The sequence below is a fragment of the Neltuma alba genome, unplaced genomic scaffold (genome assembly GCF_004799145.2).
Source record: "Neltuma alba isolate B1F8T4 unplaced genomic scaffold, ASM479914v2 tig00003186_pilon, whole genome shotgun sequence".
Classification (NCBI taxonomy): Eukaryota; Viridiplantae; Streptophyta; class Magnoliopsida; order Fabales; family Fabaceae; genus Neltuma; species Neltuma alba.
Genome location: NW_021633177.1, coordinates 799,678 through 817,326, shown reverse-complemented (window position 1 = coordinate 817,326; position 17,649 = coordinate 799,678). Strand labels below are relative to the sequence as shown.

At 36.9% G+C, this 17,649-nt stretch overlaps 3 protein-coding genes across 5 annotated transcripts; 1 reads left to right on the top strand and 2 right to left on the bottom strand.

Moving 5' to 3' along the window:
* Nucleotides 1-1,241: 1,241 nt before the first annotated feature.
* LOC114740718 (putative HVA22-like protein g) lies at nt 1,242-4,566 on the top strand. 2 transcript variants are annotated; one of them, XM_028928930.1, is made up of 7 exons: nt 1,242-1,483; nt 2,280-2,320; nt 2,411-2,509; nt 2,606-2,662; nt 2,760-2,823; nt 2,912-3,121; nt 3,832-4,566. In XM_028928930.1, exons 2-7 carry the CDS (start codon nt 2,289-2,291, stop codon nt 4,222-4,224), a joined length of 855 nt encoding a protein of 284 aa, XP_028784763.1. In that variant the 5' UTR covers nt 1,242-1,483; nt 2,280-2,288; the 3' UTR covers nt 4,225-4,566. The 2 variants fall into 2 exon arrangements, with proteins under 2 accessions (XP_028784763.1, XP_028784762.1); XM_028928929.1 differs by lacking the exon at nt 1,242-1,483 and having other exon boundaries at nt 1,499-2,320.
* Nucleotides 4,567-5,768: 1,202 nt separating this feature from the next.
* On the bottom strand, nt 5,769-10,814 carry LOC114740662 (transcription factor E2FC). 2 transcript variants are annotated; one of them, XM_028928854.1, is made up of 14 exons: nt 10,630-10,814; nt 9,762-9,945; nt 9,620-9,667; nt 9,433-9,518; nt 9,140-9,228; nt 8,990-9,044; nt 7,662-7,714; nt 7,524-7,574; nt 7,402-7,450; nt 7,244-7,309; nt 7,095-7,171; nt 6,494-6,695; nt 6,357-6,414; nt 5,769-6,182 (listed from the first exon to the last, which is right to left on the bottom strand). In XM_028928854.1, exons 1-14 carry the CDS (start codon nt 10,792-10,794, stop codon nt 6,115-6,117), a joined length of 1,251 nt encoding a protein of 416 aa, XP_028784687.1. In that variant the 5' UTR covers nt 10,795-10,814; the 3' UTR covers nt 5,769-6,114. The 2 variants fall into 2 exon arrangements, with proteins under 2 accessions (XP_028784687.1, XP_028784688.1); XM_028928855.1 differs by having other exon boundaries at nt 9,146-9,228.
* A 1,438-nt stretch (nt 10,815-12,252) lies between these two features.
* Nucleotides 12,253-17,622, bottom strand: LOC114740661 (tRNA (adenine(58)-N(1))-methyltransferase non-catalytic subunit trm6). The gene is made up of 13 exons (XM_028928853.1): nt 17,266-17,622; nt 17,058-17,185; nt 16,666-16,786; nt 16,231-16,312; nt 16,090-16,160; nt 15,925-15,966; nt 15,669-15,793; nt 15,328-15,421; nt 14,740-14,839; nt 14,469-14,656; nt 14,283-14,388; nt 13,237-13,323; nt 12,253-12,764 (listed from the first exon to the last, which is right to left on the bottom strand). Exons 1-13 carry the CDS (start codon nt 17,388-17,390, stop codon nt 12,678-12,680), a joined length of 1,356 nt encoding a protein of 451 aa, XP_028784686.1. The 5' UTR covers nt 17,391-17,622; the 3' UTR covers nt 12,253-12,677.
* Nucleotides 17,623-17,649: the final 27 nt, after the last annotated feature.

The following is a 17,649-nucleotide window of genomic DNA, read 5'->3' as shown; positions in this document are numbered from 1 at the left end:
ATTTTTATAATTATATTGTGATGGATTTATCTAAAAAGCTCGAGGAATATCTAAAGCCCGAATATGGGGAGCCGACTCAGCCGAGCATTAGTATGATATAATAATGTATTTTAGGCAGACGTATGAGCAATGTTTTAAAAGCCGGACCGGAAGTCGAGCCGGAAAGATCAACGGGTCATGGTTCAATCGGTCGGATTGGTCGGACCGTTTGGTCAGACCGGTGATGCAATAATTAATTTAAAACAATATTATATACATATAATTAGTATATATGAAAAATATCAAATTATTAAATAATTTAGAAATGCATTTAAATAATCTAAAATTATAATGAAATCATTGAAAATGGACTAAAACCTTATATATTTAAATTTATGTATGTTTAAAAATTTAATGATATTACAAATATCAATTCATTCAAATCAAAATATTTTTTTAAACGATAGACCAAATATCAAAACAAAAAGACTAGCGACTTACGATTTTAACACCACAATATATGAAATTTTCAATGAAATAATACTCTATGGTTATAAATAGTCTAAAATATATTAGGATATTTAAGGGGATCAATTTTTTTATTTTTCTTCTATTTTTTTTTTAAATTTTTAGTATTTTTTCAGTCAGGCTAAAAAACCGTCCGGTTTTCTGAAAACCATTCCGGTTCCCGGTCCAACTCCGGTTTCCGGCTTAATAACGGCTCAACTCCGGTCCAATTCGGCTCAACTATATGAACGGTTTTTTGGTCCAAACTGAGCCGTTAACGAGTTCGGGTCACGGTTCAACCGGTTCGACCGTCCGGTCCGGTCCGGTTCTTAAAACATTGCGTATGAGTTTCATGTAAAGAGGCATTTTCAGTCGAAAAACAATCATTTGAGGGACCCGATCTTAAAAATACCAATCGATTACTTAATGGTATTTGATACCTTTAAATGACCATTCTTTATTGTTCCACCCTGATCCAATCCAAACAACATCTATATCATTTGTTCAGAATTGAAAAACTCGGCCGAATTAAATTTTGGGTGCCCACATGGGAGCCACATCACTGGTTAATCTCACTTTTTAACCGTATAAAATGAAATTAACTTTACGAAGTTACCGCACTCCGAGCAACACGTGCATAGGGTTTAAGGGCGATTGATGAGAGAGGTTCACAGTATGCTCGTGCACCTTCTCCGCACGCAATAATTCCCTCTCACCGGGTGCTTACAAGAGGCGAGAGTTTCAGCGAGTGACCAACGAAACGAATCAAATCCAATTGCTAGAGCAGCATTTTAAACGGCTCACTCCACTGTAGTCTCGCCGACAACGTAACGGCTCTTCGGTGGCATTTCTGCGCCGCCGATCTTCGTCTTCGCCGCTGATCTACCGGATTTTTGTTCTCTTATCCGCGCTTCGTCTTCGTTTCTCTTTTCAGATTTATAGTTTCCACTATACTTCGCTTATTCCTCTTTCTCATTTGAAAAGAAACCGTTGGGCGGTATTGCTTATTTCTCCTTTTCCTCCCGCATTTTATTCCATTTGCTACTTGCTTTCATTGCGTAATCGAGTTATTGCTTCGGATTGTTCTGTATGCCGTGGTTTGTAGCGTTTGATCTTTGATATAGGTCTTTAAATAGTCTTGGCAGTTTTTTTTCCGCCCTAGTTCCTCCGACTTTTCGATATTGTGTAGCTGAACGCTATAATTTTTGGCTTCTAGTTTATAACTGATTTATTGATTTGGAGATTGTTGTTTATCAGGTGAAAAAAAAAGTGAACTGTTTCATGAAAATTATATATATATATATATCTTTTTTTTCCGTGTTCTGAAAAATCTATAGTCGGCCGCCGTCGCAGTCTCAGGGAGAAAATCAACTATGAATCATGAAGAACGATAGGATGTTGGATATCATCGTCTATGTAATTTAAATTTTATACATCATGAAGCTCAGTTGAATTTATTTTCTATATGCGGTGGCAAGAGACTTTAGGATTTCTAATTTTTTACTGTTCTATGCTTCCTCGTTGATAATCATTGCCTAAGGAGCCTTACATTATTGAAATATTCCCCTCTTCCCTCTGCTCTTGTATCCGTGAATTTATGTTCTTTCTTTCTATGAAAATGGAGAAATTATTCTTAATTCTAGCTTTTCTTCGTAAGACCCTACCAAATGTTTTACATTTGTTCAAACAAATCTTTGACCTGTTTTCTCATATTTGCTATACGTGAAGTTAGTAGCCATATCATTACAGTTAGCTTGTTTGGCTTAACAGGTTTTCTTTCCTTTGTACGCCAGGGATACAGAATGATAGGATCCTTTCTTACAAGGGTGCTTGTGTATGTTTTATGCCATCCTAGTCTATCATCTTAAATGATGCTAAACGTTCAATTTGTAGAAATTAGTATTCTTTTTGGCCGTGTTTGCAGGATGATTTTTGGCTATGCGTATCCAGCCTACGAATGCTACAAAACCGTTGAAAAGAATAAACCAGAAATTGAACAACTTCGTTTCTGGTGCCAGTATTGGTATGATATAAATTTGTCATATGTATCCTACTTATAATCTTGTTAAAACAAATGTCAGTGATAAACGCCAACTTTTATTTCCGATCTTGGTTGCAGGATATTGGTGGCCGTCTTGACAGTATGTGAGAGAATCGGCGATGCTTTTATATCATGGTAAAGGACTCTGTCTTACTATATGGTTTTATTTGCATCCTAAAAGAAAGCACTCATGGGCTTCCTTCTTACTCTTTGGTTCGTTTTTCTTGTAAAGGATTCCAATGTACAGTGAAGCTAAGTTGGCTTTTGTTATATACCTGTGGTACCCTAAAACAATGGTACGAATGTATTACTGTGATTACGATGTAGTCTGATATTTTTCTATAGCTTTCTTTAATACGATTGTATGACGATGACATGCTGTAGGGAACAACATATGTGTATGATTCCTTTTTTAGACCATATGTTGCAAAACACGAGACAGAAATTGATCGCAGCTTGTTGGAACTAAGGACCAGGGCTGGAGATATTGCAGTTTTATACTGGCAAAGAGCTGCTAGTTATGGACAGACTAGAATATATGACATTTTGCAGTATGTTGCTGCACAATCAACACCATCAACTCGCCCTGCGCAGGTACTTTATTACAAATATGCTTAGATTTGTAAGATATTACAGACAATGGGTAGCCTAACTTCGTCAGATTTTCACTGAACTAGAATAAAATGGATTTTCTAGCAGACGCTTTCTTATATTCAGACTGGATTTTTCTGCTTTTGCTTCCTTCACTTGGGGTTCTTTACTTCTTTACCAGGATGTTTTGAATTTGTGTACAGTACTTGTTTTCATGTATTCAGGTCAACTAACATGCATATTAGGTCATACCTGCTAAACCTGCTAAACAAAAGAAAATTTGCACCTTTGCCAAGTAATGACTGATTTTTTTTTTTTCCCTTCCTTCCTTGAAGAAAAAGGGGGGAACTTCGGATGATTATTTTTCTCAATATGTTGTTGAAGATACAGCTATAATAGGATTTCAATGTGTTCTGAAGGAAACTATTTGAAAGCGACTATGTAAAAAGTAAAAATTTGGTATGATGAGGGGGCTCTCTCAGGTCTGTATTCTTTTGTCCTCTGCAAGCCGAAGCATGGATTTCATTTCACGTTAATATTTTCTTGAATATGTTTTCAGATTCTAGTCGTAGATTACCATTTCTTAAGTCTGGGTGGAAATTTCCCTGGTTCTTCTTTGCTGCGCTCATTTTCTATCCTTCTAGTCCATTCCCCGTTTTCATGTATTTTGTCTAGGGTTATTCTTACAAAAATAAGCTTGTTTTGAATCACAGCAACGCCCAGGTGGTAGAGTCCGCCCAACTGCACCTCCCAATCGCCAACCAGCTGCTGCAGCAGAACCACAAATTGAGGAACCTCCATCTCCTGCCTCTAGCACGTCCTCAAGTCAGCATCAGAAGGACGTAGTTGAGGAATTGAGTTCATCACAAGTGCCCAAAGTAGCCTCACCTGTTCCTGAATTAAGTACTCAGAAGTCTAATCCTTCACCTGAGACGACCAGCCAATCAGCTCCAGCCGAGGCGGAACCAATGCAGACTGAAGCGGCACCAACTTCATCCAGTACAGCCAATGAAAATGAGAACCCTCCTCCAAAAGAGACAGCGATGGAAGAGAGCATAAGGGCTACTCGAGTAAGGCTAAGGAAAACCCGATCAGGAAACCGTTAGGGTGTCAATATTGGCAATTTCTAGCACGGTAGGTGGACAATGATGGGCATTGCATTGTTGCAAAACCTTCATGTAAATCGGTCCTAAGTTTTCATTCCATTTGTCGCTTTATTTTTTGATTGTCTTGGCATGGAAGAGGGGTTATTTGGTGGGAGCTTGCTGCCGCTTTATATGGACTCAGATTCCGAAGGGATATTTCTATCAGCTACTTGTATAGTTGGCATTAACGGTTGAGTAGGGCTGATGTTCATGAAGGAGGCACTTCTCTATTTCCCTCGTTTTGATGACATTTGGTTCCGGTGTTTCTTCCTAAGAGCAAGCAGGATTAATTTGGTGGGTTTTCACGTCCACGCACGTCAAGCTTCGCTGTCCATAATTTCGTGGGTTTAAAAGAAATACGATAAAATTTGCATAAATCAGTTAATATTAGTTATTTTCTGAAGATGTGTATCGATTTTTTTTCATAAAAAAATCCTATTTAACCATTTGCATTAAATTTATCTCTAAATCAAAAACACAAGAAGCTTCAAGAGGAAGAGCTAAAGAAATGCCCGTTGGCTATGAGGATATTTTTGTTCTAAGATTTGAAGATCGAGAATCATATTCCATCAAAGGGGAAACTACACGACATCTAATCGCTTCAAATAAAACCGCCGCCCCTGTTTGTTCATGTTAATTTACTTTTTTTTTTTTGAGTAGCTTTCGCCCCCAGTATCCAACTCCCGAAGGAGATCGACTAATCTGGAGTTTTGCCCGCTAAGGTAAGGGTGAGGTGTCGAAACCAAGACCTGGAGGCGAGCGCACACCGTGGGCGCTCTTTCTAACCATCCAGACCAAGCGACGTTTTCCATGTTAATTTACTTTTTAATTATTATTTGGAAATTTTATCTCTAAAGTATATTTTAATTTTAAATGCCTAATTAATTTCCCCCGGGGGGGTCCTTGCACGGTGCGTCATTTGCGGAATTCTACATTCTTGTCTGTGAAATGATGCACGAGCGGAATTAAAATATAGCAGGTGGGATGTGTCTCCAATTTCACCTACCAAGTAAAATGCACATCCCCTTAATTCCTCACCAACTTTGGGTCTCAACTCTCAAGTTTGACTGAGATGGAAAAAGAGAAGTTAGCCATTGAATATGTGGTAAAATACTCAACAAGTCTAGAATATTGGGTCTCAACCTCACGTACCATACAATCAAATCATGTTTGAAGTCTCATTGGGCAGAAACTACGCAGCGAATCCAAAATTCTGTCAGCTGTCAATTATAACACATCCCCCAATACTTATATACCACATTCAGTGGCTTCTGAGAGGTGTATAGCGCCGGGCAGCAAAACGTCGACATGGAACCAGAAGGGAGTGAGAAGTGATCCGAAATAATTAAAATCTGACAATAATTTAGTTTGGTTAAAGCCCAACTCTGACACAGCGCAAGAGTTTGTATCCTATGTCAGCTAGACAGATCCGATCCCATATATTCCCTTTTTCTTTGAACTTCACCACACAAAAAAATAGAAAAAGGAAAAAAGAGAATCCAAAGTTTAAGGTCAAATGAAAGTGCAGTTAATTAATTTATTTAATGCTGAAGCTCCACAAACCTGGAATCTGCAAAACCTTAACCCACAGTGGGGTTCCCTTGGAGTGGAAATTAGTGTTGATTACAACAATGGTAAATATCCGCAGCTAACACTTGCTCATCTCATTCACTGCACCAGAAGCCACAATCTGAACTGTCATAAAAATGCTATAATTTACAGTTCTGTGACTTCGTCTATCTATTCGCTTATCTTGATCTGTCTATGTACATTGCCATTGTCTTCATCTGCAGCACCTAACATCCTGTGTCTCGTTTACCAATTGACCCCATCTGTCCGGCAAGCTGGTGTTTAAGTGAAGGCACCATTCAAGTAATCGTCTTGGAGGACCTCATCTATGTGAACTAATTCCTCATTCGCTGTTGGGGGGGGGGGGGGGATCCATTTACAGAGCCATATATTAGAAGTTGGTCAGCTTGCGCTCCTTTTTTTTTTTTTTTGGAGGGGTGTTGACCAAATATAATTACGTTTTAATCTTTTTTTTTTAATAACAAATTCATATGATTAAGACTTGCGTTAAAGGTATTGCTTACCCCACAAATCCGTCAGGGTCACTCCATGATCTGATTGGAACCAGTAGTCATCTTCGATCTGCAATAGTCTCAGAATGATCCGTAAAAATTTCTTATACTTATCTGCCAATTAATCATTCAGAACCATAAATGCATACATCAAAATCCATTGGTGTAATTTTCTGAATGCCAGGTGGCTCCAAGTCCAGTGCGTTAAAACTTTGAGGAGGATTTTTCTGGGCATCTTGGCTTTCTAAACGTAATCCCGCACTCTTCAATCCACACTGGTCACCGTTCTGTGAAGGATCTGTAGACGTAACCTGGTTGACGCTAACATCCTCGTCCTTGGCGTTGTGTTTGCTTCAAGAATAGATAAAGAGATCAGTTACTAAAAACAACAAAAACAAGGAAACAAAAAGGGACAATATAACTTTTATTCCTCAAACTTTCTCTCAATTATGGATTTACTCTTGAACATGACTTAGTGCAACTCAATCTTTGTAATTTAATGAGCAAAGGAATTCTAGAGATTGAGTCCTATTGAATCAGAAAACTATAAAGACTAAGTTGTTTTGAGTTAAAGAAAATTATAAGGATTGAATTGTTCCAAATTAACCTTTGAGAACCAAATCGATAATTGAAAAAAAAGTTACATATTCTCAAACAAAAAGCATCTTAATAACACACACGAAAAATATAAGCAATGACATGGTAAAATAGAGAAGCATCTCTAGGCTGAAAGTCATAGAAGAAGATCACCTCAAGAGGTACAAGTCTATTGGTCCCGTGGTGCTTCTAACGATCATTTTATACTGCCTTTGCCTGAAGTCATTATCCTGTTCATTAAGTCAAGCCAATTACACACTCTTGCACCGAAGGAATTTAAAATATCCATCATTACGACCCACCTCATCAGGATCAGGGATTTCAATGAAACTAGCTTGGGGAGCCTTGATGGCAATGAGTGTTTGATCCTGAGAAAATAGTGAGAAAAAGATTGTAAGTTAATGAATGGATACATTATAATTATTTAAGGGGAAAAAAAACTAGATAACAGAAAATTGACCTGGAAGCATGGAAGGCTAAGAATATCTTCCTCAGTCAAGAAAAGGTACCTGTAGATCAATTAAGCTCATTATCAGACGAGGATAGAGTCTCAATCATTAAAAAGTTGACAAAAGTTCATACTTTTGATGGTTTTCTTTTTCCTCGAAAGTTCTAAGGAGCTCTTGCTTTTTCCTGCGGAATCCACAAGTCATCGATTAAAAAAATATATCATTAAAAATAAAAGAGATAAGCCAAATTATTAATAACACGTTTGCATACCTTATAATATCATCAAGTTGGCATTCCTCAGAATACAGATTTTCAACTTCAGACTGTAATGAACCAAATGATTGTCAGAGAACTGAACCAAATCATCTGCACTAAGCTATATATTAATCGTTTGCAAGATGAAGATCAGCCCCTGAACAACATTCGCCATACATTGAAACAAATACGATGACCAATTCCCATGGTCCAATCCTCAGGTGGACATTAGCTATAATTTTTCCTGCCCAATTGCGTGGATAAATGATCTATGCTAAAAAACAGCAACATTTTTTTACTGTGTTATAGCCTGCAGCTTATTTCTAAATCCATATTTAAATTGTATCAAAATTTTAACTATGTCATGGCATTAAATTTCTGCCTCAATCTGTAAGTGTAACCAAGTTTAAGAAGAATATGATCATATGCATTATGTAGGAATCAATTAAGCAATGCAGCAACAGCTAAGGCTTTAGGTTGACAACTAAAATCAATAGATGACCATGCCAACAAGGGGGAATCTTAGATGCGAATAGGAAAAAATAGTTTATGGGTTCAAGAAAATGCACAAACTAACTCAAGTTACCCTTAGCAACTTGAAAATAGTGATTTCTTTTTTAGTTCTCCACTGTCTGATATATGTATAGAACATCTGGATCTGATATTTTGGATATCAATAGCCTAAAATTCTCATCAATGATGTCAAAGGTGCCCACCTCAGCACCTTGAATTCATAGCCAGTGCCTCTCACACCACGAGAGGTGGTGACTTCAATTAGGTATCTCAAGGTGAGCATCTTTGGTAGTTTTTTCATAACTCCAGATGTGCACCTCATGCACCTCTATATTAGCAAACTACAGGAAAAGGATCCCTTTAGAAGTCCAGCCAAAAAATATAAGATACTCATGGGATAAAATAGGAAACTACAAACCCAACCTTAGAAATTTAAGAGAATAGAATAAAATATTTATTCTTATTTTAATGTCATATTTTTTCCAAACTTTATGTCATGTGTTATTCCAAACTTACGAGTCAATCATTTTACTTATGTAACATATTTTGTCAGTTCTTGCATCACTTCTGCATTTGGTTTTCTAACACCTTATTTCGTCTAAAGCGTTAGAGATTTGCCAATTTGAAGATGCCAGAAAGCATATCCGAAATTCTTGAAGGAAATGGCTTTGCAAGAAACTCCTACAAATCTGATTAATCTTGGGCCTAAGGCCTACCATAAATTTATTATCAAAATCATTTAAGTGAAGATACTCAGAAGGCCAAAAACTCACACAAAGCTGTGTACAATCAATAATAATCAATCTGAACTAAATGACAGGTCCAAAAACCTTTAATGTAGTAACTTGATCATCCAGTTCGCCAGGCCCCAATCCATCATTTCCCCTGTTTATAAGGCATATATCCTCATCAGTCACCACCGTATGATAATAAGTACAAATATACATATATACATTATATATATATGAGGGGATGATTACTTCCACCGTATATGGTTCTTTGATGTCTTTTCTATCAATCCTATTCCTTCAAGAACATTTGTAATATCATAAATTCTCCTTTTCTGGACCTGCCAAAACCAATGAGATTCATGTAAGGAAAAATACAAATAAAAACATCTAAGACTAGCCAGCAAGTAGATTAAAATATGCAATTTATGCAGAAAGAAGAAGTATGCAGACATATAACATGCAAGGACTACGTGAGCCTCATAAAACTCAAACAAATATAATTATAAGTTTACCGGGTAGGATATGAAAGACATTTTCTATACCTCCAAGATTTCAGCGGTTTTATTTAAATCTAGGGTACCATCCTTAGCCTCCTGAATTAAACTGACAAATTTCTTGGTTAAAAGTCCTGCCAACAACAAATGATACCAAATTCAAAAAGGAATAAATCTCTGCTGGTGCATGGATACGGTGGCAAGAGGAAGAAATATTTCTTTAGTATAGACATACCTAAGGAACTATCATAACGGCAATTAACCGAAGTTGAATTAGAAGACTCTGAAAAGAAAATCCACCCAGCGTAAAATTAAAGCACACATAAAATATAACAGCAAAGAGATAAGCTTGACAGAAACATGGTCTACAAGGTTACCAGAATTTGATCTTTGATTCCCTGATTTTTCATTTCTTGAAACTTTTGATTTACCATGATGCTTTCCACTAATGGATGGCTCAGTTTTGAGTGGAGAAAGATTAACGATATTGCTCTGATTTGGAGCTACTTCAGTACTACTCGTTTGAGGCCTGGAATTATCAACTTCATATCTTTGACTCAACTGCACAAAAGACTGAAAATCAATACTTAATATATAAAAGAAGGATGCGCGCATTAAAAGTGCGAAGGCTTTTAAGGATGCATATTTGCCGGATACTCTTCCTCCATATTTATTCTGGACAGTCAAACCCTATCTGATACCGAAAGTTGACCTCATCACGAATATAGTGGATGTGGAAGTCATAGTCAACAGAGCCAGTCAATCACGCATGAAAAACAACAAGAAACTCTTCAGCAATTTGAAGAATTTATTAATAAATAACTGGACCATATTCCCGCTTGATCAGATGTACCAATCAGAAAACCTCATGACGAGTAAGCCAACATATGCAGAGAGCGGAGGCGGATAAACAAGCCACCAAAGAAGCAAAACTAAATCCAGCCGCCTCCAAGCGCAAACCGGTTTCATAGTTATATGTTATTTCCAAGCAAAGAGGAATGACTGTGGCAAATGACGATCCAGGTGTTCTATTCAATAACATTACACAGTGTTAAACATGTCAAAATCTACAACGCAACAACAAAACGTCAAATACCAAAAGGGATCAGGGAGAGGGAGGTACGCAGATTGAGCTGGAAGCGTTTTCAGAGTAAAACAAGGAAGAAGAGAAAAAATGAACATAGATAAAGCAAGGCAGGCAGGAAGCTTCATTTGGTTAAAAGAGAAGACGACGAGAGAACTCACGGCAAGCTTTGCAAAAGCAGAATGGGCATCGTCAGAAGCGAAGGAAGAGAAAGGCTGAGAAGTGAAAGTGCGATCATGATGAAATTGAGAATGAGAGTGGAGAAGATGGAATTGGAATTGAGAGAGGTGATGGCGAGGGGTTTGATCCTGACTGGAAGTCGACATGCGGATTGAAAGAGAGAGTGAAGTGTGGAAGCATAGAAGGGTTCAGTTAGCAATAAGGAGCTCTGTGTTAGTTCGAATACCCACACCACCCGCCCTTTGTTTTCCGCTGTCGCCCTCACTCACACACACACTCTCTCTCTTCTCTGTCTTGGGCCTTTGTTTCTTTCCATAACTGGGCTTTCTGGGCCTTGAAAACTCTTTCAAACTCCCGTGTCTTTAGATTAATTTTAATTTAACTAATAAAGTTGATTTTAACAAAAAAGCTAGTTTTTTATGACATGGGGAACAAAGTTTGAATTTCTGTTAAAAGAGGTGCTCACATTTAGTTCTTGATATTGTCTCAAATATAATTACCTCTAACAGAAGGATACTTATGCTTTAGCAAAAAAAAGATTAATTTTAATTTTCCAATCTAAGATTATTTTTAATTTTTTATGGCTGATTCACATAGAATTATTCTGTAATTTTTTATGTTAATCTTTCAGGTAATATTCTCAAAGTGTAATTTTACCATGGGTAAAAATTTTTAAGGGAAACAAAAGTTAAATAGATTATATAAAGAGTGAAAATGAGTGTAGAAAATATACTATTACTCACCCGGAAAATGAAAATAAGCATTTTCGTTAAAATTGTATTTAATTTATTTGACAAAAATTATTCATATGGTCTAAGTTTTGTTTTCGAAAGCATATATTTAAGACTTTAACGGGTAGATAAAAAAATTTAGAGAAATTTGAAAATTCATTAAAACGATGTTAATTGAATATATTATATATAAAAAATAATATTGAATGAGTTCATGAAAGGGCAAAGAAATTCTATCTATCACAATAAAAAATGCGGGATTTGAAAATTCTGTTCAGTTGCTGCCATGCAAATTAAGACGGGACGGGAGTGAAGCAAGCATTTATAAGGTTCAAAAATTACCCACATAATTTTGTAACAATAAAAAACGACACTACCTCCGGCTCTTAACATATAAAAACTAGTTTAATATTTAATTTTAAATATAAAATTTTAATTTATTTTATCTCTCATATTTATATATTTTCTTAAAAAATTAGTCCCTATAATAATTGTATATATTAAAAATTTCATCAACATACAAGACAATACATTTATTACAAATAATTAAATTAATTTTTTTACCCTACCTGAATTAGTCAACTAGTTTTTATATTAAAAATAAGTGTTCTTATATTAAAAATAGGTACGAGGCAAAAAGACCTGAAGTTGCATGCCTAAATTATTCATCAAATTAGGATGACGCTGTAAATAGAGTCTAACTTGAGGGTCAAAACATCGGGAGCACCGGTGTAATTCAACAAAAGCAAATGGACAAATAAGCCCGGAAGCGGAGAGGTGCGCCCGCATGGCGTCTGCTGAGCGCGGAGTGCCGGCTGCTGCGCATGGACATGCGTCAGGTAAGAAGGGGAAAAAACATAACATGATGAGCTATAAAATTTATCATTATTCCACACATTTTCATTGAAAATTCTAACAACAAATACATTAAAAAATTTCTTCAAATTGGAAAGACTATGATATTATTTAACATTAAAAAAATAAAATCATCATAAAATACAATGCTATAAAAATACACAAGTATAATTTAACCACCCATAGCTATCTTATAGGCCAAAAGTGAAGTGCGCCGTAGGTAGTAGTGATCAAGGGCTCAAGCCTTAACATAATGTGAACCCTTAACATAATCAGAAAAATTACGCGAAAAATGATATTGCACTTGCAGGCTGGAATGAAAAATCTTACGACAGTTGAAGCGGCACAGGCTGTTAAAAACAATGGAAAAGACCACGTATCCAGCAGGCAGGCTTTGGCCGGTCAACAAACGAGGAGGACATGCACGTTCCAGAGGGCTGGAATTAGCTGCTGCATATTTTAGTGCCGCTAAGAATATATCCACCAAATGCGCTCATTTGCATGCACGGGTGAGTTCTTGATGGAAGGACCTGCAAGATTATTATGAAATTGTCAAACGAAATGAAAATTAGCTAGGCGACCCCGAATCACAGCATGACACCTTTCTCCCTGTCACATACATAGAACCAGTCAACTACAAGCACACCAGGAATTGCATGATTTGATTATGAAGCCGATTAACTTGATGAAAAATAAGCAATAAATGAAGCAAGCCAGGAGGTCATGCAACTATAGGGTTTCATAAGAGCATGAATCCACTGAATTTGGCATCTCTACATTTCTGAGAAGTTAGCCGCATGAAGGCGGCAGGGGGAATTTTTGTAACTTTGAATTTCTTTTTCTTTAAAAAAAATCCTTCAGATAATCAGATTCCGATGATCCAGAACAGACTTTTCATGAGTTACGCCCCCTTCCTCTTCCAGGAATCCAAAAAGGAAGGGAAAAAAAGAACAGTTAATGAAACCTACGTGTCATCACAATACAGAAGCAAATAACTTTAACCTGGTATTCACGTAACCAAGGCTCTGATATTTGCAAACCAATGGCCATTTTCCCAACCTGTAGATTGTGCATGCAAGTCGCAAGCGGCTGTAATGTAAACAGTGAAAAAACAAGAAAACCTTCAGTTACCAGGAGGGTGAGCGCAAGGATTATCTGTATAGAACCTATTGTAGCAATGCAAGAGTTTAGAGTGCACCACCCCATACATGCATAAAGATTTCAAATAAATGTGGGCATAGGATAGTGATATTTATCATCCTATGCTAATCATTGACGCTTCATAGAGATATAAGCAAAGCCAGCCAGAGCACCCAGTATTTGATTCCCAACATTAAGGAATAAAAAAGAAAAAAAAGTATTTCCATTGAAAGGTCCCAAACCACTGCCACCCCCAAAACACAGAGGAGACATTGGGGGGAGGGGCAAAAGCACAGAAGATGGGGAACTATTGGTCCAGGGGAAAAAACACCAAAGTTATAAACAGTACAAGGCAAAAAGTTAGAGCAGCAAAACAAGGTAGTCATAACGAAAAGATACAAGGGAGCAGTTAAAGAGTTGAAGACAAGGGTATATAAAGGGAAAAGTTTAGAAAGAAGAAGAGGGAAGGATTTTGATTAGGTTTTGGGTGGAGAGAGCCAACCTCTCAAGAGTTGGCAATTCTGTTATATTCCTGAGGTTCTTGTTCTGCATCATTGCATGGAAGTGTGTGCTTGCTTAGAAAGTGTTCAAGTCTTCTTGGTTCGTCCTATTTGATTATATTCTGAAACTGTCATCACTCATCAGTGTCATCTGCAGTATTTGTGTGGTTCAATATTCTATACCAGAGGTATATCAATAGCATTTGCATCATTCTGCGTTTTCTTGCTGCATATTAGTAGTTTGGGCGTAATAAGGGCGCTGGGTTGGATCTTACAAGCCAATATAGTGTGTCATATACGCATATTTGCTCAGTGGGAAAGTAAAAAACTCAAGTTCCTCAGTCTAATTTGTTCCAATGAGATTATCGTGCATAAATGTCATCAAGTTTGAATACTAGGCCAAATTACCTGAAGATATTGATGATAAATAGCAAAGGGAGCCGAATTTGATAAGAGGGGCAAGAGGTCTCTAACCAATGTCCAGGTATCCAGATCTGGCGCAGTAATAATTAAGCTGTACAGAGAAATGTAATAAGAAAATTAACTCAAATGATTCTCTAACAAGAGAGCATAGTAACTAAAAATTTTAGCTACCTAGAAAAACCATTTTCTTTCCACACGTTAATGGTTTCTTGTTGTGCCCTTTCTCCAGCCTTTGTGGATTTGCCTGCTCTTACAGGTGGGATATTGGTATTCTCAACTTTCTCAGCACCCTGATCAGAAATTTCATTTCTTGATGGATCAGAGATTTCATCCACACCAACTGATGTTGACATTTGATTCTGCAGGGTGCGCATATAAGATTGTCTGATAAATTTACCACCGTTAACGGACAAGAGATTCAAGAAGGCTACAAAGTACTTACATTTGCCAGGCTTTCCATGTTACAAACATCATCACGATGCAGAATTTGTTCAGGTGATTCTTTTTGTGACAGCAAATCAGAAATGGGAGACCGAACAATTCTGGACCAAGGAAGTGGAAAGGGAAAAAAAAAGGTTGGAAATACACATAAAAAGTGACCATCTGATGTGGCTGCAAACCAGTCATTTAGATTTATCATCTGTGATTATCTGAAAGAAACATGTAATGACTTGATGATAAACTATAATAGAGGACACATCAATTATTTATGGAGAATAAGCAGATTAATCAATGCATTTACTTATGCTTCTTGTTTATTCCCATCTGGATGAAGAAACTTCCACAGAAATAAACAGGAAAATATATTTATCCAAGACTGCTAGTTTTGAAGAAAAAGATAATTGCATTTATATAGTATAAACAATATGTAGATTAGTATTAAAAAAACAACACTGTGTACACTAGGGAGATATTATTGGCTTAAGAATGTTAAATTATTTCTTATTTAATGTCCCCATTCAATGTCTTGTTCCTAGAAAGGTTATGAAAAATGTATGATAAATTAAAACAAAATAATCAGGTCAAGTACCTCTTGCAAATTTCAGTGCTAAAGTTAAATATCCTCACAATATCCATGGAATATGGCGCTGTTCCTAGATATGCGTTGCATACAAAACCTGTACCTGTAATTGTTATACTATTATTAGTATGAGGCATAATAGCTGCTAAAATTAATGTAAGTTCAGCACTTAGAAACAGAAACAAAACAAACCAACTGAGTGAGTCTGCTTTCTGTCTCATTATCATGTTTAAAGTATATTAACTTCTTCGTTTTTGGCAACATTCACAGTATTTTTAACATTCAATTAAAATTTCTGAGAACAAATGAGCAAAACTTAAAAGCCAACTAATTTGAAATGCATAGGACACCTCCTAAACGTTCTGCCACAGCACCAGTAAGAAGGCCACCAACCATATCAACAACAAGAATGTCCGAGTGGGAAGAGACATTAGCCATGGAGAGTAGAAGAGATAATGTATCCACACGCATGAACCTGAATTAATTGAAAAAATAATACATAAAAAACAAAATCGAGGATAAACACATGCCCTTCATTCAAAGACAGGGCACCAGAATTCAAATGACCAGATAAATATATGTGTCCCCATAAGTTATAAATCTCACCTAATTTTTGCTGGATACTTCTTAAAGTAGGCCTCACATATACTGAAAAAGAATGGAAAAAAAATACATCAGTTATTTGGCAGACCCTAGAGACCCAAAATACAAGGCAACATTCTTATATGAATTTCGTAATATGTAATAACTACAGATAATGTTCAAGATCACCTTCGAGCAACAGGACGCCTCAGTAATACTTTTGGTGCATATTTCTTTTGCTTCCTAAGTCTATATTTCTCCTGCACAACTTGAATCGAATATAAGCTTGTACCAAAATAAACTATGCAATATTTCTATACTTCAACATACCTGTGAAAAAGATGTTTTCTTTTCAAATGTTGCACTATTGGCAATAAGAGCATCAATAATTTCATCACCTCTGGCCCCCTGACTGCAAAAGAGTTATAAGTAGTGACGAATAAGCATTAATCAAACTTCTAAGGAAGAACTACATCTACAAATGATTCTTAACTGATATCTCAAAGAACTAAAAGGAGATCATAAATAGACAATTCCTTTATTTAAGAAAAGGCACAAAAGGTCTACGGTAAGGTCCATTTTACAAAGAATGTCATGAAAGATTATTTAAGCTCCACTAAAATATTAAATAAAAAAAGGTGGACTAGGTTTCAGGATCTCACAAGAATAACATTTAAAAATCACCATGTTGATGTCACTAATGCCATGTGTGAACTAGGTTCCAAGCAAAAAGGAGGGGGGGGGGGGAAGCCTTAATCTTCTCACCTCTTCATAGCTTGTATATCTTCACCAGTAAGGGTTTGGGCTTTGTTATTGTCAATCAGTGCCCGGTTGTCCTTGGCCTCAACATTTAATTGATTGCCCCTTTTCTCTTCAGTTTCATCGCCTAAAGATATAAATACAGAAATAAGACACATGCAAGATAGAAGGTAGAGTCTAATGAAATATTTTGATTCTTGATGAAGCAGCAACTTAACAATCTTAACAGTCCGCACACTAGCTTGGTAGTAATTTTGCTTGGTTCTAGTATTCACTTAACTGTACCAAACGGCATTCCAAACGCAAAAAACATGTCTCCAGAGAAACTGACCCTCGTTGGCTACATATGCAAATACATACATTTATCACGAAAGGAGAAAAAGAGAAGTAAATCAAACCTTGGACTGAAGGAGTAACCGGAGCCAACAAAGGGCCGTCAGGTCCAGTCTCAACTTGAAAAAGAGAACCATAGCTACACCCGATTAAAGGCCGCAGAGAGCAGTTCTTATTCCCAATTTTCAACTTCCTGCAAAGCCATCCAGTGCATCAAAACGAGATAGCTCATTGATTAAAAAAGAGAGTAGGGAAACATTCAGGGAAACTGACGCGGCAGCAGAGAGTCGAGCAAAAACGAGACGGTCCCCATCGTTGATGTCGAGCAAAACACTGCACCCTTCCGACGTAATCCTCGAGTTTATGTTTGTATTGGTAGGTTCAGTATTTGACGACATCCTCTTTATTTTGATTGGAGAATCGGATGTGTAGCCGTTTCAAGAACAAAAAGAACAGCTCCCGGAAAACAACACGAAGCAGTCGTTAATTAGTTATGATGGTTTATGTGTTTGAATTTTGCAACAGCAGCCTTGGAGTGGAAGGAGGAGGCCACAGTGAAGTGTGGTTCCAGAGATTCACAGGCAAGTTTTGGTTTCCTTTCCTTTAAATAACCGCTCTCGAGCCACAGGCCTGCGGTTGCTGGTGACGGAAAAACCC

Coding starts and splice junctions, on each gene's coding strand:
- LOC114740718 (XM_028928929.1), top strand. CDS start 2,154: ATGTTTTACATTTGTTCAAACAAATCTTTGACCTGTTTTCTCATATTT. Junction 2,824..2,911: donor TGTGGTACCCTAAAACAATG/GTACGAATGTAT, acceptor GACATGCTGTAG/GGAACAACATATGTGTATGA. Junction 3,122..3,831: donor CATCAACTCGCCCTGCGCAG/GTACTTTATTAC, acceptor TTTGAATCACAG/CAACGCCCAGGTGGTAGAGT.
- LOC114740662 (XM_028928854.1), bottom strand. CDS start 10,794: ATGTCGACTTCCAGTCAGGATCAAACCCCTCGCCATCACCTCTCTCAA. Junction 7,451..7,523: donor GAAAAAGAAAACCATCAAAA/GTATGAACTTTT, acceptor ATTGATCTACAG/GTACCTTTTCTTGACTGAGG. Junction 6,696..7,094: donor ATAGACTTGTACCTCTTGAG/GTGATCTTCTTC, acceptor CTATTCTTGAAG/CAAACACAACGCCAAGGACG.
- LOC114740661 (XM_028928853.1), bottom strand. CDS start 17,390: ATGTCGTCAAATACTGAACCTACCAATACAAACATAAACTCGAGGATT. Junction 13,324..14,282: donor TTTATCATCAATATCTTCAG/GTAATTTGGCCT, acceptor TTTACATTACAG/CCGCTTGCGACTTGCATGCA. Junction 12,765..13,236: donor CTTGGTTACGTGAATACCAG/GTTAAAGTTATT, acceptor ATAATCTTGCAG/GTCCTTCCATCAAGAACTCA.